The 26403-nt window shown below is 41.8% G+C and overlaps 1 protein-coding gene across 2 annotated transcripts in view; it reads left to right on the forward strand.

Moving 5' to 3' along the window:
* IFT172 (intraflagellar transport 172) overlaps positions 1-26403 on the forward strand; it is a 3348311-nt gene that overhangs the window by 1851416 nt on the left and 1470492 nt on the right. For both annotated transcript variants that reach the window (XM_044075467.1, XM_044075468.1), the window contains exon 28: positions 4633-4768. In XM_044075467.1, coding sequence (XP_043931402.1) covers positions 4633-4768 — 136 coding nt within the window. The remainder of the gene's footprint in view (positions 1-4632; positions 4769-26403) is intronic.

Consider the following 26403-nt stretch of genomic DNA (forward strand, 5'->3'; position numbering starts at 1 on the left):
ACTGGAACTCCCTATTTGTGTATGCATTCCCTCCCCTGTCTCTTATCCCCAACGTACTGATCATGATAAGGGAGGAGAGGCCAAAGGCCATCCTCATTGCTCCAGACTGGCCCAGACAGCATTGGTACCCCTTGCTGCGCAGTCTGACATCACACCCTCCAAGGCAGCTTCCCCTAATCTCAGACCTCTTGACTCAAGTGGGGGGTGGGGATGCTGCACCTAGACTTGCAGACTCTCAAGCTGTCAGCATGGCTAATACTCTAAGGGCAAGCGAGGGGTACTTGTTAAGCAAATAGGTCCTAGACATTATCTCAGAGGCCAGAAGGCCCAGCACCAGAAAATCTTACACAGGGAAATGGAAAAGATTCTGCTCATGGAGCCAGTCCAGAGGGACCATTTCCTCACAACCTTCTGTCCCTCTTATCCTGGACTGTCTAGCAGAGTTACTCAATAGTGGCCTGTCCTTCTCTTCTATTAAAATCCACGCCTCAGCCATTTCAGCTCATTTTGATACAGACCAGCCCCTGTTCTCACATCCTTTGATTAAACAATTCCTCAGAGGGGCTTCTAATATCAGACCTCCCAAAAGCCACCCATGCCAGCCTGGAACCTGAATTATGTTTTGGAAAAACTAACCTTACCACCCTTCAAACCCGCTGCTTCAGCAGAACTGAAATACCCCTCCTGGAAGACTGCTTTCCTACTAGCAATCACCTCAACCAGAAGGGTTTCAGAACTTCAGGCACTGATGGCCATTGAGCCCTTCATCTTTTTTCATGCAGACAGAGTCTCACTGAGGACTAATCCCTCCTTTATGCCCAAGGTGGTATCTAATGTGACCCTCAACCAGGCCATTCATCTACCCAACATCTTCCCTAACCCTCAAAACAAGGGGGAAGGAATTCTGCACTCACTAGACATGTGCAGACAGCTCAGATACTACCTGGACCATACTAAACCTTTCAGGAAAGTGGACCAACTTTTTGTCAGCTTTGCCTCAGGGGCAGAGGGGAAGCCTATTTCCAAGCAAACCATTTCCAAATGGATATTACACTGTATCCATTTCTGCTACAGATTACATTGGAAACCACCCCCTAAGTCTATTCATACCCATTCCACTGGGGCAGCCCCCACTTCCACATCATTCCTCAGAGGAGTTCCCACCAGGGACATCTTGGAAGCTGCCACCTGGATCTCAGTCCATACCTTTACAAGGCATTACCACCTTCCTCTTTTCTCTAAGGCTATGGCAGGGTTTGCCTCTGCAATTCTGCAGGGCTTACTTACCCATGCCTAGGTCTCTAATCCTTCCACCCCTCTCCTCAGCTTTGGGAATCATCCCACAGGTGATGACTGCAACAGTGAAGCACGAACATAGTACAGTTGTGTACACTTACCATAAATGTAGATGTTTGAGTGTGATCACTGTTGCAGTCCTGGTTTCCCTCCCTCCTTCCCCTTATATCATCTTTGCTTTGGGAGACATAAGCTTCTTAGGGTGGTTTTTAACCACCAGGACCACTTTGCCATATTTCTTTGGGCTTCTGACTGCTTAGGGCAAGAAAAACTGATGTAATGGTGTCAGCTGCTTTGCTTTATATCACTGATGGCCTGACATCAGTCCACAAGTGACAGCAGCTGTCGCAGATAAACATTGACTCTAGTATTTGGGCCGGCCAAGGGCTACCACAGCAAGGATAACCCACAGGTGATGACTGCAACAGTGAATACATTCGAAGATCTACGGTCATGCTAAGTGTACACAACTGTACTTTCTTTGCCCTATTTTCCCCCTCAGGGAGTGTCACTGAGAGATGCTGTATTCCGTGATTGGCCTCCCAGTCACCTGTATGCTTATCCTCCCTTTTCCTTAATACCCACATTTCTCCAGAAAGCACAATAATTGAAGAGCAAGGTAATTCTCATTGCCCATTTCTGGCCTCAGCAGGTGTGGTTTCCATTCTTGTGGTCTCATCTCGTGTCCACCTTGGACAGTGGACCCCAGTCTGGATCTACTGTTGGATGGGAATGATTCATCTGGACATTCAAGCCTCAAGTTAACTGCATGATTTCTCCAATTCCAATGATGGCTAGACAGTCTAGTCTTTCCTCTCCAGTTCATCAGATTTTATCCTCATCTCAAACACCTTCTACCAGAAAGATTTACAATTGTAAATGGAAGAGATTTTCATATTGGGCAGAACAAAGAAATCTAGATTCCTTTACAGCACTGATTCCTGCTGTATTAGATTTTCTGGCTCAAAATTTTCAGGATGGTGCCAGTTTCTCCACTGTAAAAGTCCAGCTTGCTGCCATCTCTAATCACCACATAGGACATAATGCTTTCAATGCCTTCCCCCTAGATTCTTTTAAAATTTGTAAGGCTTTTCTCTTCTGCTTAGACCTCCAGTAAGAGACACTACTCCACCCTGGGATCTTACTGTATTATTACAAACTTTAATCCAATCCCACTTTGAACCTTCGGCTAAGTTAAAACTAAAATGTCTCATTTGGAAAACAGTTTTTCTTGTTCCCATTATGTGTACAAGGTGAGTTTCTGAACTCCAAGCACTGTCGTCAAGAATGCCTTAATTGGCTTTCACAAATTGTGACCTTACATACAAAGCCTTTCCTTCCTTCCAAAAGTTGTTTCTGAGTCAAACATGTATTAAGTAATCAGTGTTCCAATCTTCTTTCCAAAATTTGACATTAAGGGAGCATACATGCTACATCTTTTAGGTGTACATAGACAACTTCATTTTTACCTATATAGAACAAAAGAATTTTGAAAAAACTGATCAATTGTTTGTTTCCTTTGCTAAAAACAAATTGGGAAAAACAGTATCTAAGGTAACCTTAGCTAAATGGATAATAGATTACATTTTATTTATATATTCTGTAAGAGGATTGTCCTTACCTTAATTTCCAAAGGCTCATTCGACTAGATCCATGGCTACGTCATCTGCTGTTTGGACCAGAGCTTTAATTGATGATATTTGTGCTGTGGCCGCTTGGTCCAGTTCTCATACCTTTATTGCTCATTACAAGTTGGACATGATATCTAGAAACAGGGCTGCTTTTTGCTCTGTGGTTATCAGGAATATCTTTCTAAGAGGGCCACCCAAGATTATTGTAGCTGGGAACTCTGTCCCATACATTGAGGAATGAATGAAAATGACATCGGACATTAAATTTCTGTATGCACCATAACTATGCATATGTGTTGTCCATTTTCATTCTTCTTCAATCCCCCACCCTCCTTCCATGTGTCCGTATGTTTTGGGAGTGACCTGAGGAGGTATATGGAAACCATTGTTCACAGTTTGAGCCCCTACTCTGTCTCTATTGCATTTTTTTATTATGATTGTAATTATTATTTTGAGTATGTATGCCTTCTGGTGTATTTAGCAGCAGCAAACTCAATCTGAGGTAATCTGGCAAGGTAGGGGCATTATGGGTAAAGGGAGGAGCTCTAGATTCTGGTCCAAAAATCTAATGAGATTGGACATGTCAGATCTGAGACCCATACGTTGAGGAAGAATATAAATGGAAACACAGCTGTATAGTTATGGTGAGTGCATAACTTTAATTTTTAATAGTTTGTGTCTTTTTTCCATGTTATATTTCTATGGGGAGGGTGAACAGTTATCTTTCATTCTGTTTTGTTTCTCTGTTTAGCTAAGCAGTGAACATGGAGGCTGTAGCGTTTGTTTTAATAGCTACAGCTGTATGCACTTGAGCTATTTTCTTCTTTAATTGTATCAAACTTTTTATCATTGGTGGTGATGTATTTATAATGGGTAGGCAGAGTGCTCTGTCCAGTCAGCTTACACATTTTGCACTTCTAATGACCATCCATCATATGATTGTGGATTATGATTGTGGGTATGATGGTGTTGCTCCACTTTAAAATTTTCTACCTCATGTCATGGGACTTCTAATGTCATTCAATTCATGTATATTCAAGATTCAAAGTGAAGGGTGAAAACTGTCTAAGAAGGCGAGAAGTTGAATACTGGAATTTTTCTATTGTCATTTTTTTTTTTTATATCCTGTCATGTCAATTGATGACAGTTGAGAGTGCTACTTGCTTCTGAGAACTGTTTCTAATCTGAAGGATTTCCACTGGTCAGTTTTTGTTTATAGTGCTTAAACTTGAAGTGCACCTGGGTCGCCATTTGAAATGTTGGGACCCGGAAGAGCGAGTCCCAAAATACGGAGATTGAGTGGCGATAAGATTGGACTTATGTATACTAAGTCGAGATGCCATTTCTCTCACTATACCCTTTTTTCCGAGGTATGGCAGTCTCAAGAGTTGGTATGTATCAGTTTAGAGGAGTAGGTGAGGGAGGACTTGCAAACAGAAGTTTTAAGGGGAAGAGTGATTTCTGAGATTTGTTCACCTCTGGGTTTTCAGTCTTTTTTTTTTTTTTTTGGCTTGTCACTAGGGAGCAAATGAATTGACTATTACAATACTAATGCCCTTTAAGGTGTCATTCAACTATTTTTTTCTTATGAACTATCATTTTACTGTTTTCTTCAGTCTAAGCATGTGAATGCAGAACGTATTGAATGGAATGTCAGAGTATAGTTCTTCTGATTAAATGCTCATGTTGTCTTCTGTTTATTTAGATTATATGCAACAATGGATGAACCTGACTTGGCAATAACAATGTATAAGAAGCATAAAATGTATGATGATATGATACGTCTAGTAGCAAAGTATCACAAGGACCTACTTCCTGACACACACATTCATCTTGCAAAGGTACAATGAAATGATTTGTTACTTAACTTTGTTGACTAAAGTTAAAAATGTTTGGACTCCAGATAAAATACTGTGATTCTAAACTTGCCAGAATTAGATAAAATTTTGTGTGTCTATACTTTCCTACACATTATGCAAGCAAAAGCTATTTTGATTCATGATCCTGAAATGTGACCTTGTAGTTTGTACATACTACTTTGCGTTAAACTTTTATAAATGTATATGCAGTAATTCCATTTCATTGAACTAGAAAGGAAGAACAAAAAAGTCTAGAATTTTGTTGCCAAAATAATCTGCAGATTACTGTGTACTCATAATTTTTTCGTGTAATGTACATTTTAGTATTTCCTTTGGTTTACAGTGGGAATCAGGATTAAGTTATGGTATATGAAACTTGATTTTGCTGCTGTGTATCCTACAGGTCATATTAGTATGTTGTTAATCGGCTTTGATATTCTTAAATGACCTGGGTTTGTTTCCCTAATTTCCATTTAAGTCATGAGTAGCTTTGAATGCTCTTAGGACATTGGGTTAAACCTCATTTCTTGTAATGAGACAGTCTTATTAAAAAATAAATAAATAAATTCAGTCATATAACCATTCTGGAAAAGTTTTATAATGGGAATTTGATTTATTTTATATTAGGGAGGCTGTCTTTCTGCTTCCTAGCTAGCCCCTTAGGTTATACCCCTTGTATAAGGGGATAAATACTTTTTTGCAGTGTATGCTCCCCTGCCTAAACTTTCATTCTTATATCCCCTGCCTAAACTTTCATTCCTATATTCAAAACTAGACTTCAACAAAATTATTTTCAGTTATTTGATCTGTTCCTGCTTTGAACAAATCACAGTATTAGTCCAAAGCTTCTTGGTCATTCTTGGAAACAGGCATGGTCCATGGGGTATCTTAAAATTAATAAAAATGCATAAATATATTACTGTTTGAAAGTTCAGATTTGCACATGAAAACAGGAACAAGCACAAAGGCTCAGGTTAAGAAAAATCTGACTGAGAAAGGGGACAGGGGGCTATGGTTTCTGTGGCTCACTTCATGAATTAGAACATTCTAAAATGCAGACCAAGTGGGTGGTATAAATAGAAAGAAGGTGTTTAATTATGAAGAAAAAAGAAGCAATGTTTTCTCTTTGTGATTTCTGTGCAAGGCTATAATAGTATTAAAGCATTCACTGGTGTTTGTAGCTGTGAGGGTTGGAACTTTGAATGTTGGCAGTATGACTGGTATAGGGAGAGAGCTAGCTGATATGATGGACAGAAGGAAGGTTTGGTATGTTGTGTGTGCAAGAGACCAGATGGAAGGGGAGCAAGGCTAGGTGTATCGGAGGTGGGTTCAAATTGTTTTATTATGGTGTGGATGGGAGGAGAAATGGTGTAGGGGTTATCCTGAAGGAACAGTATGCTGAGAGTGTTTTGGAGATGAAAAGAGTGTCGGATAGAGTGATGTTTATGAAGCTAGAAATTGATGGTGTAATGATGATTGTTGTTAGTGCATATGCTCCACAAGTTGGGTGTGCGATGGATGAGAAAGAAAAAATTTGGAGTGAGTTGGATGAAGTGGTGATGACTGTACCCAAGGGTGAGATAGTGGTGATTGGAGCAGATTTCAGTGGGCATGTAGGTGAAGGGAACAGAGGAAATGAGGAAGTGATGGGTAGGTATGGTGTTAAGCAAAGGAATGCAGAAGGTCAGATGGTAGTGGATTTTGCAAAAAGGATGGACATGGCTATGGTGAATACATATTTTAACAAGAGGGAGGAGCATAGGGTGACATACAAGAGTGGAGGAAGATGCACACAGGTGGATTATATCTTATGTAGAAGGGCCAGTCTGAAGGAGACTGGAGACTGTAAAGTGGTGGCAGGGGAAGTGCAGTTAGGCAGCATAGGATGGTGGTTTGTAAGATGACATTTGTGATCAAGAAGAAGATGAGGAGGAGTGTGAAGGCAGCAGCAGGGATCAAATGGTGGAAATTGAAAAAAGGGTAATTGTGAAGTGGAGTTCAGGGAAGAGTTAAGACAGGCACTGGGTGGCAGTGAAGAGTTACCAAATAGCTGGGTAACTACAGCAAAGTTATTAAGGGAGATGGCTAGAAAGGTGCTTGTTGTGACATCTGGAAAGAGGAAGAAGGACAAGGAGACCTGGTGGTGGAATGAGGAAGTACAGGAGAGCATACAGAGAAAGAGGTTGGCGAAGAAGAAATGGGATTATCAGAGAGATGAAGAAAGTAGGCAGGAGTATAAGGAAATGAGGTGCATGGCAAAGAGAGAGGTGGTGAAAGCTAAGGATAAGGCGTATGATGAGTTGTATGAAAGGTTGGCCACTAAGGAGGGAGAAAAGGACCTGTACCGATTGGCTAGACAGAGGGACCGAGCTAGTAAAGATGTGCAGTAGGTAAGGGTGATAAAGGATAATGAGGGAAACGTACTCACAAGTGAGGAGAGTGTGTTGAGCAGATGGAAAGAGTACTTTGAGGGGCTGATGAATGAAGAGAATGAGAGGGAGAGAAGGTTGGATGATGTGCAGATAGTGAATCATGAAGTGCAGTGGATTAGCAAGGAGGAAGTAAGGATAGCTATGAAGAGGATGAAGAATGGAAAGGCTGTTGGTCCAGATGACATACATGTGGAAGCATGGAGGTGTGTAGGTGAAATGGCAGTGGAGTTTTTAATTAGATTGTTTAATGAAATCTTGGAAAATGAGAGGATGCCTGAGGAATGGAGAAAAAGTGTTTTGGTACCGATTTTAAAGAATAAGGGTGATGTGCAGAGCTGTAGTAACTACAGAGGGATTAAATTGATCAGTCACAGCATGAAGTTATGGGAAAGAGTAGTGGAAGCTATGTTAAGAAGGGCGGTGGTGATTAGTGATCAGCAGTATGGTTTCATGCTAGGAAAAAGCACTACAGATGCAATGTTTGCTCTGAGAATGTTGATGGAGAAGTACAGAGAAGGTCAGAAGGAGTGCATTGTGTCTTTGTGGACTTAGAGAAAGCATATGACAGGGTGCCTAGAGAGGAGTTGTGGTATTGTATGAGGAAGTCGGGAGTGTCAGAGACGTATGTAAGAGTGGTACAGGATATGTACGAGGGTACTGTGACAGTGGTGAGGTCTGCGGTGGGAGTGATGGATGCATTTAAGGTGGAGGTGGGATTACATTAAGGATCAGCTCTGAGCCCTTTCTTATTTGCAGTGGTGATGGACAGGTTGACAGATGAGATCAGACTGGAGTCCCAGTGGACTATGATGTTTGCAGATGACATTGTGATCTGTAGTGAGAGTAGGAAACCGGTGGAGGAGACCCTGGAGAGGTAGAGATATGCTCTAGAGAAAAGAGGAATGAAGGTCAGCAGGACTAAGAGAGAATATATGTGTGTAATTGAGAGGGAGGATAGAGGAATGGTGAGGATGCAGGGAGTAGAGGTGGCAAAGGTGGATGAGTTTAAATACTCGAGATCAACAGTTCAGAGTAATGGTGAGTGTGGAAGAGAGGTGAAGAAGAGAGTACAGGCAGGATGGAGTGGGTGGAGAAGAGTGTCAGGAGTGATTTGTGACAGACAAGTACCAGTAAGAGTGAAAGGGAAGGTCTACAAATGGGAAGTGAGACCAGCTATGTTATATGGGTTGGAGACAGTGGCATTGACAAAAAGGCAGGAGTCCGAACTGGACGTGTTAGAGTTAAAGGTGTTAAGATTTGCACTGAGTGTGATGAGGGTGGACAGGATTAGGAATAAGTATATTAGAGAGTCAGCCCAGGTTGGAAGGTTTGGAGACAAAGCCAGAGAGGCAAGATTACATTGGTTTGGACATGTGCTGAGGAGGGATGCAGAGTATGTTGGGAAAAAGATGCTAAGGATGAAGCTGCCAGGTAACAGGAAAAGAGGAAGGCCTAAGATAAGGTTTATGGGTGTGGTGATAAGAGGACATGGAGGTGGTTGATGTGACAGAGCAAGATGCAGAGGACAGGAAGAAATGGAAACAGATGATCCGCTGTGGCGACCCCTAATGGGAGCAGCCGAAAGAAGAAGAAGGTTGGTGTTTGTAGCCGAGAGTATTAAAATGTTTCTAAAGTTAATTTAGAACCAGAGTGCAAATATTGTTGAAGCAGTACTAAGAAGTCACACAGGAGTATATTAATGGTACTGACATTCACTGACAATGCCCACTGTCAAACTGTACAGTTAAATCACTACCCGTCCTCTGAGTGGCTGTGGCAGTATCCAATCTGCCCTGCCCCATTGTTCCCACCCCATAGGATAGTCACACCCTGCATTGAGCCCAGGTAACCTGAACCATAGTCAAAGCTTTATCCCACTGTAGTTCACTTGACTGGTCTGGTTATTGATGTATTCTTCAGACCATTTGTAGATAGTAAGTTTCACTGAAGTAGTTATAGATAAACAACACAAGCAAGTGTTGCGTTAGACATGTATTTACTGCTTTGTTAATAAAAGGGGTACTTTATATTATACCAGCCATAAAGGAATTGTTGAAGGAGGTATGGAGAGCTGTGGAACATCAGCCACTGGTTCCTGTGAAGACAATTTAAAAATTTTCTGCTGTACAAAACTGTTGCATTTCCTGACAAAAAACTATGTGAAACTACTTTAGCATTTTCTAGATTAGTGATCTAGGCAGGTACTCAGCCCATACACTGAAAATCTACCCAGCAGTTTTGTTGATGTTGCATGTGGTCAGTCATGTAGTTCATTTCAGACACTTGGGGTTGCACATAAAAGACTTGTTGGACACATTATCTGGTTCCAACAGCAAAAAAAAACAATAAAGCCTTGGAAGCCTTTTACTGGCTTTCTGTTGACCAGCCACTGTGATTTTGCTGTTATGTAGTCAATTCATTATTATTTGTCATTGTCCTGTACTTTTATTGGCATTTATTTCCTTCAATATTCCTGGCTAAAGACAGTGAATTCAGTCTGTCCAGTATACAACTTCTTAGGTGACGAGGTCAAGTCCTGCACCACTGGCTTCAAGAATAGTAGCTGCAATGTTGCATTTGTGTTTCAGCTGTATCACACATGAGACCATACCAAGCAAAACTATCACAACCAACTTAAACATCATATACTGTAGATGTTCAAAAAAAGAAGCTTCAGTTGTAGAGCTTGAAGAAATCAGGCTACCCATCAAAATGACTCCCCATCAGCTTCTTCATCTTTCACTGTGCATTTTATTGTGAAGGTTTGTAACACTGACATAGTGTAGGGAAAGTTCTTTTGTTCTGGCAAATTAAGAACCATTAATAGATTTTCTTATGTCTTCAAGTGTTTGGGCATTATTATAATTTTTTATTAGATCCCACTTTATCAATCTCAGGCAGAAGTATAGCTGGCACCATGGGCAGGTACTATGAATCAGCGCCTCAGCTCTTTAAGTGAAGAGCAAAAAAAAACAACACTTGACTGTAATTGTATGGCCCCCTACCAGCAAATAAAAACAAAAAAAAAAAAAAAAAAAGGATGTTCCTTCTAGTGGTTCACCAACCAGGTGGCCAGATACATGACATGCCCCCACTCTCCACCCCAGCCATTCAGGTCCTGTTTTTGTGCCCTGCCCCCAACCTTCCTGTAACATATTTAATTTAAAAAAATATATTTTTTTTCTTTTAAACTGTTTCAGACTGTTTGCTACAGTTTACACCTGCCTGCACAGAGTGATTCAGCTCTCATGTTTTAGTTTAAAACAAAGAAAATTTCTTTTTATACCATAGCAAATTTTTTGCTACAAATGTAGCACAGTTTAGATCCTTCCTGCATGGAACACTACGACACTCATATTTTGTTTTTTGCTTTTTTGTAAACAACTTCTGTTTAAACTGTAGCATACTGCTTGCTACAAATGTAGTAAACAGTTGCCACAGTTTATACACTGCCTGGCTGCAAGCTTAAGTTTTAGTTAAAAAAAAAGTTTTTTTACTGTTAAATTGTAGCAAACTGCTTGATACAATGCAGTAAGCAGTTCCTACTCTCTAGGCCACACATGGAGTGCTACAGCAGGCAGGTTTGACCACAGATGTATTTGTATTTTTATCATGTATGTTAAGCTGTTATATTTTTGTATTTTGTATTTTTATGATTGTCATTATGTGGAGCTTTTCTTCCCAGGTCTCTGCTGAAAATGGGCCGCTGATTGCCCAGTCAGAACAACCCAGTAATCAAATATAAAGTAAATAAATAAATAAAATCCAGAAGAAAGGAGGTCATTGTCCTACTGTACTCATCCCTCATTAGACCCATTGTAGGATACAATGCCCCGTTTGGTATGTACCTCACAAGACATCTGCAACAGCTGGAAAGGCCACATAAGTACCTCACTAAAAGAATCACAGGCCTAAAGCAGATGCCCTATGCTGACCATCTAAAAAGACTCCAGCTATACTCTGCGGCATATCGTCTACTCAGAGGTGATCACTGCTTAACATACAAGGCCATGTCAAACCCTGAGCTGCTGGACATGCTCCACTTAAAGAAATTCCAATCCCTCAGATCCACACGCTCCAGGGATCTAAACCTTGTCATCACAATGAACAAAACATGCTGGAAGGATAGGTTCCTGACCCAGAGACTCCCCGTACTCTGGAATAGACTGCCCATACATGTCAAACAGATCGCCTCCTTGGCCCTCTTCAAAAGGAACCTTGACGATTGGATGGGAGATAGGAAATTCACCCCGGGGATCACGTCAGCCACCCTGCTAGACAGGGGTTCAGGGAAGTAAATATTGTGGGAGGAAATATCCAGGGAATTGTTATGGCTAGGCTTGTATAGGCCCTAGGGCAGATAGCCTAGTACCAACCTATGAGCCTATGCAATACCTGCTTTTAAAACCAGTATTGCATTAAAGAGTGATCAGGATCAGCTGATTGCATTTTTCAGCACTTTGCACCTGGGGCAGTTGCCCTTCTTATCCCAACCTAGCTATGCTCCTGTTCCCAGGTAGTTATTATTGACCCTAGTTTCCAGTTCTTCCAATGTCAAAGCTTTCCTTTCTTAATATTCTGGGAGCTAGAAGTCTTCAAGAATATTTTCAAGGCATTATAGCTAATGCCTGCGACCATTAATATAGCTTCCCTGGCCTCTGTTCATTGGTGGCTTGATTATAGTGGTCAGAGCACTTTGCTTAGGTGACAGGATTCTGACATTATAGCCTAATAATGGGGACTTAGTTGTATGGCTTTACATCCCACATATTTAGAAAGAGAGACATTTCTATGTGGGTCTAGCAACCTGAATCCCTTCTTTGTAGTGAAAGCTTAGATTACAGTGGTCAAAACACTTTGCCAGCTGATGACAAGATTGTGATTTTAGAGCTTGAGAAAATAGACTTAGCTGTGTGACTTCACATTCCACACCATTAAAAGGGGTGCCGTTTATCTCTGGGTCTTGTAGCATGGATGATTATGACGCACTTTTTGTTATAGAAATTAATTTCAGACATTAATATTATTGAACCCTTGGGGACAATCCTCGCATATAAATGTTTTTGAATTTAGAGCAGTTGTAAATGCTCTGTGATATGTTCATCCTCTTATCTCTCTAAGGAAATCAGTAAAAACAGCATGGTAGTGATTTACTGAAAAAACAAGGGGGTGAATGCACTCCTGCAACTTGTCCTGAGAAGTAGTGAGAGTTTGGGATTTAGCAACATTTTCTGATCTTATTTAACACTCTAATTCTCTGAAGCATTCAGACCTAGTGTTCCGTTTTACAACTAGGAAATCCTGAACAAGATAATTCAAGCCATATTCCAAAACTACTAGAGGCTCCCAAAACAAGATTTTATTTGCAACAAGTAAAAATTCCACAATTGTTTGATGCCATTTACTTGAACCAGTGTGTGAAATATTTTGCATAGACATGCTGTTTCTTTTGGTATAATACGGGTTTTGCTAAATTTTCACTTAGCTTCCATTCAGCCAAAATTTTCCAAGCAAAGAACAAGAATAAATTGCAAATATCTCTGCTGGGCATTCTTTACTGGTCAGGAATTGTTATTAGGGTAGTTTCTTGTTTAAAGTTTTACGTGTCTGGTGCTAGTTTCTGCTTAGTTTATCTACATTACTTTATGTATTTAAGTATCTTTGATTTCCCCTGGTTTAGAAACTAAAGGTATTTACATTGCTGGATCATTTCCTTTACAGTTAAGCCTCTTCCCTCTGGACATGAATCTTCTGACATAACATCAAAAGTTCATAAAACATGAGAGTCTTCCAAGATGCCTGCACATCAAGCAACGGCTTAATTTAAGCTCTCCCAGTGTGAAAACAGAAACTGAGAAAAAAAGGGATATTGCAACTGTTATTTGGTTATAATTCAGTCACTGTCCATTAATTACAGTGCTTGAATGCCAGCAAAGAAGACATTTGGAGAATGTGAAAGAAAATCAACCACAAAAGTTGAAGAGAAACACCTTCAGTGAAGAATCCTGCAGCTGTTCGACAAAAAGTAGTTCAAGTTTCAGCTTTGGTCCAGGAGATGGCCTCCAGTAGTTTATTGGAAAACAATCAAATGTACTCAGAGTTGTATAAAATAAATTAAATATTGAAGAAATATATCAACTCAAATGACAAAAGGCTAGAAAAAATAGAAGGAACCTTAACTAGTTATTCAGATGAACAGATAAAACTCCAAAAATCAGAAGCTGTAATGAAGAAAAAGTTGTCTGAGCATGAAGCTTCTGAAGAAGAGCTGCTTTAAAAATAGAGAGTTAGAAGAAAGAGTGTATAGGAAAAACCTGGAATTTTCTGCTGTACCAGAGAAACTGGAAGGAACAGACTGTATTCATATTATAAATGTACAAATAAGCAACTGGACTGGTGCTGCACAGCAGGAAATGTTAATTGAAAGGACACATCATATGTATACCCCAGAACTGTCCTTAGAAAGCACCCAAAACCTGTATTAATAAAGATGCAGTCATACCAGCAGAAAGAATTGATCTTGACAAAATTAAAGCAAAAAGAGAAATACTGAAAATTGGAGATAACAGAGTGATGTTCTTCATCTCACATTGCTGCAGTCCTGACACTTGGGTAGTCCGCTGTCCACGGTCGGCCCGAATATCAAAGGTCAGGGCGCATTTAACTGCAGGGTACAAATGCGCATGACCGCGCCATATCCTCAGTCATGGTCCGATGCAGAAGCAGCATTGCAAGTGCCGGTTGGCGTTCTGAGATTGTTCGAGAAGTTTCAGACCGAGTTCAAAGTTGGCTAATATTTTAGTTTTTCTTGCCTCAGTCATTTACCGGATGTCAGAAAAAGTTAATAATTTTTCTTGTGGGAAACAGATACCGCATAGAGATTATCATACTTTGTGTATTCCTTGCTTAGGGCCTGAGCACGACGTTGTTGGCTGTCGCTCTTGTGCTAGATTTAATAAACGCACTATAAAGAGAAGGTTGGATTGTGCAAGGTTAGTCTTTGGGAAGCGGTGCAATTATAAAATGCCGCCGGATGCTCAAGCGCAAGGACAAGGCAGTTAAGCCTAGGTTAGAAGAACCGCCTGTGTGGAGCCGTGGCTCCACGGAGATTTCTTTGTGTTCCCAGTGAGACCTTATTATTGCAAGATGTGGCCTCTCAGGAGGCAAGTCAGGCTGAGGGGGCTTCTCAGGTTACTATACTCCCCTCCCTTCCTAAGGTGGCTAGGCCCTCTCCTTCTGTTTCTAAGGCTTCTCCCAAGGGCAGGCCAGGTTTAGCTTCAGTTGGTGTTACCCCTAGCTCTTCAAGTACTATGCCCAGGAAGCATATGCTTAAAATGGCAGAAGATTTGATTACTTTAATTAGGGGTTCTATGCCCCCTCCTGCTAAGAGGCCTAGGGTAGAGCCTGAGCTGGGGGGTTTTGAGCAAGCTTCAGATGTTTCAGAGTCTTCGGCTGAAGACTTACAGGAGTACTCTCCTTATTCTGATTCTGATGTGGATGATTCTACTCCTTCTGCTACTCCTCCTGAGGATTTTTCTTTTTCAGAAACTCTTCATTCCATGAGGGAGCATTTTAAGTGGGAGGGTCAGGATTTCTCTGATTCCAGGAAACGGCTTAGGAATTTCTGTTTTACCCCAGCATAGGCCTTTGGCTATACCTCCTGTTTTGGATGTAGTGGAAGATGTTTTTACAGAGGCTTCTCTTAATCCTGATTCTTTGCCTCCTGCTCCTGTTAAGCCGGATAGGTATTACAGGGTGCCTGAAGCTCATAAATATCTTTTTAAGGGTCCTAGGGCAGACCCAGAAACTGTTAGCCAGGGGCCTAAGGGTGTTAAGGCTTCTGTTATTAAGAATCCGGTTCCTACAGACAAGGAGGCTAGGGCCTTGGATAGATGGGGAAAGAAAGTTTATACTTCTTCCACTCTTGCTATGAGGGCTCTGAATTGTCAGTTTCACATGTTGAAATACCAAAACTATCTCCTTTCACAATTGAAGTCTAAGGTTGATGCTCTGGCAGTAGGTATTGATTGTAAAGAGTTGCAAGATTTTAGTACATGTTTCTGAACAGGTGGGTAAGCATTCTTTGCAATGTGGTTTTGATGCTGTACAGGCCTCGTCTAGGGTGGCTGCCACTGGGACTGTTCTTGCATGCCTGGCTGAGGGATCAGAATTTGTCTGAACATGTTAAAACAAGGATTTTAGATGCTCCTTTACAATCTGACGTGTTGTTTGGTCCTCCTGTTGAGACAGTCTTGAAGAAAATGGAAGACAAGGCTAAGTCTATGCAGACTGTTAAAGATTTTTTGCAGGTCCAGCCTCCAAAGTTTAGTAGAAATTGGCCTACTAAGGGGTGGACGTATCCTTCTTATGATTCCCAGTCTAGGGGTAGATCTAGACGTGGTAAGGGCAGAGCTCAGAGCTCTTTCAGGCCTAGAACAGGGAGTTCTCCTGCACAGGCTTCGGGTGAGGGCAGGGGTCAGTCCTTTCGTAAGCAGACCCAATGACCTTTCAGCTGCCAGAGCCTGCTGCCTGGCAGCACCTTTGGGAGGAAGGTTGGCACTTTTCAAAGAAAATTGGAGTTTACTTACCCAGGACAGATGGGTATTGGATATCATACACCACGGCTACAGGTTTTATTTCCATACCTTGCCTCCTTTCAAAGGCATGCCAGACGTTCCTCCTCAACAAAGAATAGAGGCTCACAAACAGGTTTCTCTGTTGCTCCAACTAGGGGCCATACAGCCGGTCCCTCTGCCAGAAGTGGGCCTAGGATTTTATTCTCGCCTGTTCCTAGTACCAAAGAAGGGGAACACGTGGAGACCAATTTTGGATTTATCTATCCTCAACACTTATCTGGACATTCCCAAGTTCAAAATGTTGACGTTGCAGCAGCTTTTACCTCTGCTGGGCAAAGATCATTGGATGGTAACTTTGGATCTCAAGGAGGCTTACCTTCATGTTCCTATCAGACTCAGTTGCAGAAAGTATCTGCGTTTTCGAGCTGGGATTTCTCACTATCAGTTCTCTGCATTGCCCTTTGGCTTATCTACTGCACCCAGAGTGTTCACGAAAGTTCTGGCTCCAGTGATAGCTTTCTTCAGACTAAAAGGAATACAGATCTATCCTTATTTGGACGACTGCCTAATTCTGGCTCAAGGAAGGAAGAGCTTCTTCATCATTTGGAATATGTGATAGCAGTGCTAAGATGCCTAGGGTATTCTGTGAACGAAATAAAGTCCAGTCTAGTACCCTCTCAAGACATGTGCTTTCTGGGTGTGAGACTGAATACAGCAGCCCAGATGGCCTTTTAACCCCGGACAAACAAAAGAGTCTATCCCTTTACTTCCATCAACTATCTCATCAGTCCGGGCTGACTGCAAGGACAGTCCTTCAAGCCTTAGGGTTCATGGCATCTTGTATTCTGGTGCTTCCCAATGCCAAACTGCATATGAGGAAGCTACAATGGTATCTCAAAATGTATGGACACAGCACTGCCAGGATCTGGACACTGTCATTCAAATAATACCTTGCATTCAGAAGGAATTTTTGTGGTGGGCTCAGGAATGTCACCTAAACAAGGGACTCTCTGTGACCGGCCAGAGGCAAGTCAGATTTTAACGACAGATGCCTCAGACAAAGCTTGGGGAGCTCATCTAAATGGAAAGTGGATACAAAACGAGTGGCCTGTCAGACTACAACATCTACATATCAACATGAAGGAGATGTTAGCAGTCCAGTTTGCATTAATAGCTTTCAAGGAATTCCTTCTTCCAGGACAGGTGTTGATTCTAACAGACAACACAACTGTCATGTGGTACATCAACAAGCAAGGGGAACGATTCTTATCCTCTATGCAGGCAAGCAATAATTTTGTGGGAGACTGCTCTCAGTTTACAGCTCAATCTTCAGGCAAGGTTTCTGCCAGGAGCACAGAACTCCTTAGCAGATGTGTTGAGCAGACAATTATGGATCCCCAGAAATTGGATCCTCATGTATTTCAGAAATTGACAGTGTCATGGGGAACTCCAGACATAGATCTGTTCGCTTCTCCACTAAACCATCAGCTGCCAAAGTTTTGCACAAAAGGTTTCATCCCACAGCTTGGAGAGTGGATGCTCTTTCTTTCAATTGGAGCAATCTTCATGTGTATGCCTTTCCACCTCTGCCTCTCCTCCCAAAGGTACTTCTGAAGGTCAGACAGGACAAGCCAAGGATGATTTTAATAGCTCCAGATTGGCCTCGACAGCACTGGTACCCATTACTAAGAAGTCTAGTAATGAAGCCTCCATGGCCTTTGCCTTGATTCCACACCTGTTGTCACAGGAGGACAGCCATTTGCTCAATGTCAAGCTTCACTCTCTGCACCTAACAGCCTGGCATATTCTGTTTTGAACCATAATGGGCCTCCACTTCCTCAGCAAGTTTTGAATGTTATTTTGGAAGCTAGAAGGCCTAGTACAAGGAAAGTGTACGCTGATAAATGGAAGAGATTTTATTTTGGAGTGCAGCAAAGATTTTGATGTTTCTGAGCCTAATTTGTGTGTGGCTCTTCAATATCTTACTGAGTTACTAGACAAAGGTTTGTCTTCTCTTCTATTAAAGTTCATGCTGCAGCAATTTCAGCTCACTATGATTCCATTGTTTTCTCATCCTTTGTTCAAGCAATTTCTTAGAGGGGCAAAGAATATAAGACCCCCATGAAGGCCCCTACTCCTGCTTGGGATCTCAATTTTGTGTTGGAGAAACTCACTCTACAACCTTTTGAGCCTGCAGCTACTGCTGAGTTGAAATATTTATCATGGAAGACTGCTTTTTGTTGGCCATTACCTCTGAAGGGTTTCTGAATTACAGGCCCTTATGGCAGTTGAGCCTTTCTTGATTTTCCATAAGGATAGGGTATCATTCTAATCCTTCCTTTATACCTAAGGTGGTTTCTAGTGTGGCTTTAAACCAGACTATTCATTTGCCTACTTTTTATGCAAATCCCCAAAATAAGGGGAAAAGATTTTGCACACTTTGGATGTACACAGGCAGTTGCGTTATTATTTGGACAGAACTAAAGGGTTCAGGCAGTCTCAGCAGTTGTTTGTTTCTTTTGCTTTGAGTTCTCAGGGCAAGCCTGTGTCAAAACAAACTATTTCTAAGTGGATTGGGTTTTGCATTGCTTTCTGTTATTCCCATCATGGCAAGGAGGTTCCAGCTGGGATTAGGCCTCATTCCACTAGGGCTACTGCCACTTCAACAGCTTTTTGAGGAGTGGCAACCAAGGATATTTTGGAGGCAGCTACTTGGAGTTCTGTGCATACTTTCTCTAGGCATTATCACCTGCCACTTTACTCTAAGTCCAGGGCTGGTTTTGCCACTGCGGTTTTGCAGGGCATTTTGGCAGCTCCTGCTTCCTTATAGTTAGCCATCCTCCCTTACCTCTGCTTTGGGATTCTACCCAAGTGTCAGGACTGCAGCAATATGAGATGAAGAACATAGTACAGTTTTGTACCTACCATAAATGTAGATGTTCGAAGATCCACATTGCTGCAGTCCTCCCTCCTTCCCCTCTGTAGTTGGTGGTGGTTGTGTAGGTTGGGTTGTACATATTGTGTATATTGTATATATGTTATACATATAGTTAGTGCAAGGGTGGTTGGTTATTTGTTTGCTGTCTTTTGGTTTTGACCTTTATTTTTAAGGTCTTCTGACATCTGGGGCAAGAAAAGACTGAGGATATGACGCCGGTCATGCGCATTTGTACCCTGACGTCCTGACGTCAGTTAAATGCGCCCTGACCGACGTCAGCCTTATACTTTGATATTCGGGCCGACCGTGGACAGCGGACTACCCAAGTGTCAGGACTGCAGCAATGTGGATCTTCGAACATCTACATTTATGGTAGGTACAAAACTGTACTTTTGTAGAAACTAAAGAGAAGCAAGTTTAGCTCAACAGTCAAGGAGTGCCGAGAGACAGGTGTGAGATATAAAGTTGCTGTATCCAGCTGACTTCAGAATATTTTTTCATGCAGGATCAAATAAGAAGGACATTAAAAGTTTGCCCAACAAATAGGGAGCCAACAAGCAAAAGAGAGGACTCTGTTTCTCATTCTTCTGACAGCAAAGCTCATAGAGAGACTTTGCCAGTGAAACCTTTTCCAGTGTTACAAAAGGAAATGCTTGTGAGACAGAAAAGCATAGGAGTTGACCAGATGAATTAGGAGTACACTGGATTTAAACCAGAGTCTGATGATGAGAAATAGAGAAGACCGGAAGAAGACAAGCATCACAAAAATTAGAGAGAATAAATGGAAGACTATAAAGCATCAATCACATTTGTGAAAAATGGCTTTTGACAACTTTGATAAGCTTGTGGGTAGACTATAAAGCATATATATATATAGTACTTTATGCCATTAATGTTTAGAAGAACACTAGAACGCAATTTACAAAGGAACAATGGAAGGCCATACCTATGGCTGCTAAGTATGCAACAAAATCCAGAAGGCTTAGGATTTTTTCTTGGAAGTGTTTGCATAGGTATTTTCATACCCCACACAGACTTTAAATACATTTTCTTCAGGTAAATAGCAAATACTGGCGGTATAATTGGAAAGAGAGAGGTAAATGGGAACATGTTTTTTGGGAGTGTGATGAGCTGGTAGAGTTTAAAACTGTACCACAGAGTACTCAGTCAGAAATATTGGTGGGAGCAAGATCTCAATTGCCTAGACACTGTAAGGCTGTATTAAGTTTATTGTTATTGGATGATAAAAACGCAATTACTAGACAATGGAAATCAAAGTTTAAACTAACAGTAATTGAAGTATTGAATACTGCTACAGATAAACGAACTGGAAGTGAGATCTTTAGAAAAAATGTTCAGGAAGAAAACTGAGGTTTAAGAGAAGGTGGGAATTGTACAAAATATGTAATGTTGCGGTATATAACAATTGATCTGATGCTGGCAGTCTTCACATCATCCTTGACTGTAGGCTCATATTCCGAGCCTTGGAACTGACTCAGCCTTTATTCCAGCTCGTGCCTTCTAAAACTCTCGAGCTAAGCTCTAGCCACAGTGCTGCTCACCAAATTACCTCAGATCTTGTTTGCCACTTTGTAGTGCCAGACGTGTTCTCTCTGATCTCTCAAGTGTTAGTTTATTCTTTAAGCTGTAAGTCAGTTTTTTTCTATATTCTGTCATTAATTCCTAGCTATACTATCCCACTTCTCTGATAGATAGTCTTTAATGTGTGAATGAGTCTGGTTTCTCTCCTTTTTTACCGTTAGGTAGACTCAAATACCATCATTGGTAATTTTTCCCCTTTACCTTCGGGTAACTCTATATACCATTGTTGGTATTCTCCTAATTTACCTAACAAAAAGAAAAAAAACTCTATTCTCTTTCTTTCTAGTACAACAGTGTTTGTGTGTGTTTCTTTATATACGGTGTGGTCCATCTATGTCACTGGTTTAGTTCTAGAACCCTGACAGGTCACAAAGACAAACTTATCTTTAAAGGCTTTCTTAAGTCAGATTTTGAAGAGGCCTTATCTGGTCCAAAAACAGAAGCCATTTGTTCCTCTTCTTCCTCCTCCTTTTCCAAACCGAAAAAGTGAAGTCACTCGGTTCTGACATGTTCCTTGGAACCGTCTTCTAAAGTGGCCAATTCCCCCACAGTGTCGACAGCCTCCTTGACACCAGTGGGCCCAGATATTTCAACCTCAGTCCATCTGCACCAACCTCTTCAGCATCAATGCCGTCAATACTGGTATTGGTCCATAGAGCACTCCCTTCAGTACCCACTGACCACTCGGAACTGAAGGATCCTCAGACAAAAATTTTACCTCGCACTGCTTACCCCCCATCAGTGGATCCCTTTGTGAACTGTGCTCCCAGTCCCTTTTTGGAGACACAGCCACCAAGATCTCCATCAGCCTCCTCTGTTCAGTCTACCAAGAGTTTGTCTGAATCTGATATTATGAGACTGGTGGACCAGCTCATTATGGCGAGGGGATTACCTCCTTCCATGGTTCTTAGCCTTGTTAGCTCTGGAACCTTACCTTCTTCCACACCACTACCTATTCCTCCTTCAACTCCAGCTGAGATTTTGGAGCACTTGGTACCGACCTTCCTGGCTTCGACTGTTTTGGTACCAGTCAGAACTCTTTCTCCGACACTGATAATTACCGTGAGTTCTTCTGGTTTGTCGGAACCAGAGACCTCCAGGGTCGGGCTTCCTTGGTAGTTCTGGGCAGAATTCATCTTTGATACTTTCATAGCCTTCCATGCCCGTCAGTGCTTCAGCATATGTAAACTTGACCCTAGCTTCTGCTTCGGAGGCAGCCCCCTTGGTGTGGGATGGGACCACGGTTCTGAAGGAGTCTATTTCAGTTCTGGGCTCTCATCCCTCTACAGGGGGAGACCTGCCTTCCTGGCTATGGAGAGAGCCTTGTCCATTGTGGGCAAACAGTCTGTACTTTCCCTGTTTGAACAAACATCATTTCTATCCGGAGCTTCCTCCAGTCTCTACCCTGAGATAGAGGTCAAAAAAGTCTCAGGATCAAACCACTTTGGTTGTGTCATCTTTGGATACCTCCCTACCCTACCAAAGAGGAATCTTTGAAGAAAAAGTGCAAGAGAAATCACTTAGACTCCCCTGAAGAGTCCTTCACAGAGGATACTGACTTTGATGAAGGGGAAGGTCACCCCCTGAAGACGTTTCCTTCGGGGACATCCTAGAAATCTTTAAGCAGAGGGGTGGCTGGACTACCCTCCAGCCTTCCTCACAGGAATCGGTATACCTAGAGGCTTTTCATGCCCAGTCCTGTACCTCTAAGATCTGTCCACCTGCTGACAATCTTGTTAAGTTGATAGCTCAGCGGGCTTGGATGTTACCTGGCTCATCAATCTGATCCCAAAGAGACCTGACCGTATTCTCTCTGCCCCTAAAGATCAGCAACATTGGGCCAAAGGTATTCCTGTGAATGCCATGGTGCTTGCAGCAGTCACCAAGAAGGAACTTTCCGATAAAAGTCATACTATCCATTCTTCTAATAAAGAGTCTAGGACAATGGATAGATTTGGGAAGCTTGTATATGCTTCACTGACATTCGCTGTCAGGTCCTTGAACTATATGACACATTGTACAGGCTTCAAAGAGATCTGGTTAAAGAGCTTTCAGGTACTCTTTCAGGAGCAGTAGCTGAAGGACTTCAAGACAAAGTTGATTCTCAGCTCACCACCCTAGAATCTATCTCCAATTTGTTCATAAGGCTAATTGCTCATGCTGCTGAAGGGATGACAAGAACAGCAGGTTCAGGCATAGCCATCAGGAGACACTCCTGGATGCACTTATGTGATTTTTGCAGTGCCATTTAAGTCTTCTTTCATCAGTGCTTCATTTGACGGATCATCCCTGTTTGGCCCCAAAGTTAGAGATGCTAGCCAGATGTGAGAAAGATGGGAGGACCCTTTCTGCCATGGGCGTACACTTTTCCACTCCTCAAAGACCTTATTCCAGGAACCAGAGAAGTGGTAGGCTATGGTTCAAAAAGACCCAAGGACCTTTCCAGGACTCACATGGCACTGACTTCCCCTGGGACAGAGAGGGGTGTAATAATGGAAGACGCCATTCAAGAGGCTAGAAATGGCCCTCAGAATCTGGGTTCCAGAGACTCTTTCCCTGGTAACTACTATCAGCTCTCCTGAAATGAGGCTCAATTGCCTTCCTCTGGAATCAGTTGAGGGAGTATTGTCCCTGCACCAATCTGCCTGGCTCGGAATAATGATGGACAAATCAGTATAGAGGATCATTACCAAAGGTTACAACATCCCCCTTTCAGAGAAATCAAAAAGACCAAGAAGAATCCCAGACATTCCATCTAGTCACAGGGAGGCAGCAGTCTTAGAAATTCAAAAACTGCTTGGCAAAAAAGTCATCCAGGCAGTCCCACCAAACCAGAGAGGATCCAGAATTTACTGAAGATTATTTTTAGTGCCAAAGAAAACAGGGGACTAGAGACTGATTTTGGACCTCAGTCAGTTGAACAAATCAGTTCAACAAACCAAATTTCGGATGGTCTCTGTTTAATCTATACTTCCATTCTTGCAAAAAGATGATTGGATGTGCTCAATAGATCTTCAGGATGCATATTACCATATAAAAATGGACAAGTGGTCCAGAAGATTCCTGCACTTCTGGCTGGGAGCCAGTCACCATCATTTCAGGGCACTGCCCTTTGGTCTCACCACAGTCCCCATGGTGTTCACCAAATGCATGGCAGTGGTAGCAGTCCATCTCAGACTGCTAGGATTCTGAGTGTTTCCATATCTAGCCAACTAGCTCCTTACCGCTCCCACCAGGTGTCAAGTCCTAAAGGCATAAGATTGCACTCTTCTTCTTTGTTCTAGCTTAGGAATCAGTATGAAGTATGAAAAATCCCATCTATAAGCATCACAACAGCTGGAGTTCATTGGAGCTGTGCTTGACACAGTCACCGGCTTTGCTTTACTTCCCCTAGAAAGACTCCAAATGATCAGATCACAAGTGAGCCAGATCATTCAATGCAAGAAAGTAACAGCAAGACTTATTCTAGAGGCTCTAGGTTCAATGGCAGCCTCTATCGCTCTAGTTCCCCTGGCCAGATATCACTTGTGAATTCTTCAATGGCTTCTGGCCTGCCAGTGGTCCTTATTATATCAGCCAGTGTCCCATTTGATTGTAATCACCAATTGATGCAAGGAAGACCTAAGTTGGTGGCTTCACTCCAATGAAATATTCTCAGGCCATCCCTTTGTCCCTCCTCAACCCCAAGCCATAGTGATCATAGACATGTCCATATGGCGGGGGGGGGGGGGCATTATCCGGGAAAGACAGTCCAAAGCACCTGGTCCCAGCTGCAGGCCAGCTTGCATATCAGTGTTCTAGAGATGAGGGCGCTGCTCTTAGTGTTGAAGGCATTTCAAGATACCTTCCCCTTGGGAATGATTGCAATACAAACAGACAATATGTCAGTAGTCTGGTACATCAACAAGCAAGGGAGAACCAGATCTTACCCTCTTTGTCGAAAATTGCTCAGAGTTTGGCAATGGGCGATTTCCTCTGACCGCTTTCTGATGGCAATTCACATGCCGGGGAGCTCCAACGTGATTGCGGACAAATTAAGCAGAACCATCCTCATGCCTCATAAGTGGTTTCTCAATCCAGTGGTGTCAGACAAGATATTCCACCACTGGGGCCAACCTTGCTGCGACCTGTTTGCATCCCCTCTGAACAACAAGTGCAGCATTTACTTTGCCCTAATCCCTCCCCAAGGGGAGTCACCCAGAGATGCTCTCCTTCACGATTGGCCCTCGGCCTATTGTACTCCTTTCCTCAGATTCCACTAATATGTCAGTTTCTAAAGATAGCCAACAGGTAAAATAACAGAATAATTCTCATTGCCCCATTCTGGTCTTGACAGGTCTGGTTTCCCTTCCCATGACTTCATCTGCTTCAGAAACCCTGGATTCTGGACCCAGCTCCAGAAATATCGTCTCACCTGGAGGGACTGGTTCATCCAAATTTACAACATCTCAAACTCACTGGGTGGCTTCTCCAGTTCCCATGATTGTCAGACATCCCTCTCTCATCACCCCAGTCCAATGCATCATTCTGGCCCATCACAAACCTTCAACTGGAAAACTGTACCATAACAAGTGGCTAAAATCTACTAAGTGGTCGCTAGACTGTAATCTTGACCCATATTCATCACCTGTAGACAAATTGTAGACTTCTTAACCTTACTCTATGAGACAGGCTCATCACCCTCTAGGATTTGGGTGTATCTTTCTGCAATGTCTAACTTCCATATTGGTTTCAATGGTTTATAACTTATGTCACATAAACTTTGTAAAGCCTTTTTGAAAGGAAACATAATGCTCAGAACTCCATATAAAGAACCCTCTGCACCATGGGATTTGAATTTGGTACTTCATTCTCTTATTTCTCTCCCTTTTGAACCTTCAGCAAGTTGTGACTTAAAATTCTTGTCCTGGAAAACCTTATTTTAATAGCTATCACTTCTGCCAGGAGAATATTGGAAATACAAGCCTTGTCCTGCAAACCCTCCCTACTTAATCTTTCATAAGGACAGTGTCTCCCTCCGGATAAATCCCTCCTTCCTACCAAAGGTTGTTTCCGAGTCACATATCAGTCAGACTTTACAACTTCTAGTCTTTTTTTCCATTAACGGGGAATACTGTCTACATTTACTAGATGTACATAGACAACACAGATGGAATGTTATGGTAAGACATAACTTCTTTTTATAAAGAAAGAAAATATATATGCAGTGAATATTACATAATGAAAATTGTTATGGTTTGCTTTTTTTTCTGTTAATGTATGTGTGCCTGTGTCTTAACTAATAATTTAATAAAGGTGTGTAAAAAGAGTTTATAAAACATTTTATTTACCTCCTGAAAACATTTCTTTATTAGTTTTTCATGCCATAGTTAGCTCTGCAGGTTCTTTTGGCTACTTGTAAATTGACCACTGCAGTCATCACTTAGCCAAATAAAAGTCTGCTTTAATGGCATTTGACGTAAAAAGCAAAAAGCACACACTCTGCCAAAGGTTGCTCACAACACATAATAAATTCCAAGTAACAAGTCAAGATGTGAGCACACCACCCAAATGGTTATCTTCCAAAACTTGATTTTTAATGGCTTTATTGTAGAAATAGAGCGCTTTCACGGGCTACTGCTTCTTCAGATCCAAATAAAATTAACAGTACTAAAATCAACAAATCAGAATCAAAGTTTCTTAACTGTAGTGCTATTATCCATTATGATGTGAATAATTATTTAGAGAATTTAGAAGTAAAATAGATAATCACACTACAAGCCCATAGAGATCCGGGCCTGAATGCAAGTATTCCATTGAAGGCAGCATTAATTAAGAGACGTTGATTCTGATTTGTTGATTTTAGTAACATGTGATTTTAATTTGTATATATTGCCTGTTTCTTAAGCTGATAGTTTTATTTGGATCTGAAGAAGTGGTAGCCCAGTGAAAGCGCTCATCCTTCTACAATAAAGCCATTAAAAATCAGGTTTTGGAAGATAGTGCTTTATTTGTCTCTGCTTAGCTTGGTTGGTGTGCTCACATTTTAACTTATTTAGAATTAATGGCATTTGAGCAAGATTCTGACAG

Source organism: Protopterus annectens, chromosome 6.part1, assembly GCF_019279795.1.
Source record: "Protopterus annectens isolate FY-2018-M chromosome 6.part1, PAN1.0, whole genome shotgun sequence".
Classification (NCBI taxonomy): Eukaryota; Metazoa; Chordata; order Ceratodontiformes; family Protopteridae; genus Protopterus; species Protopterus annectens.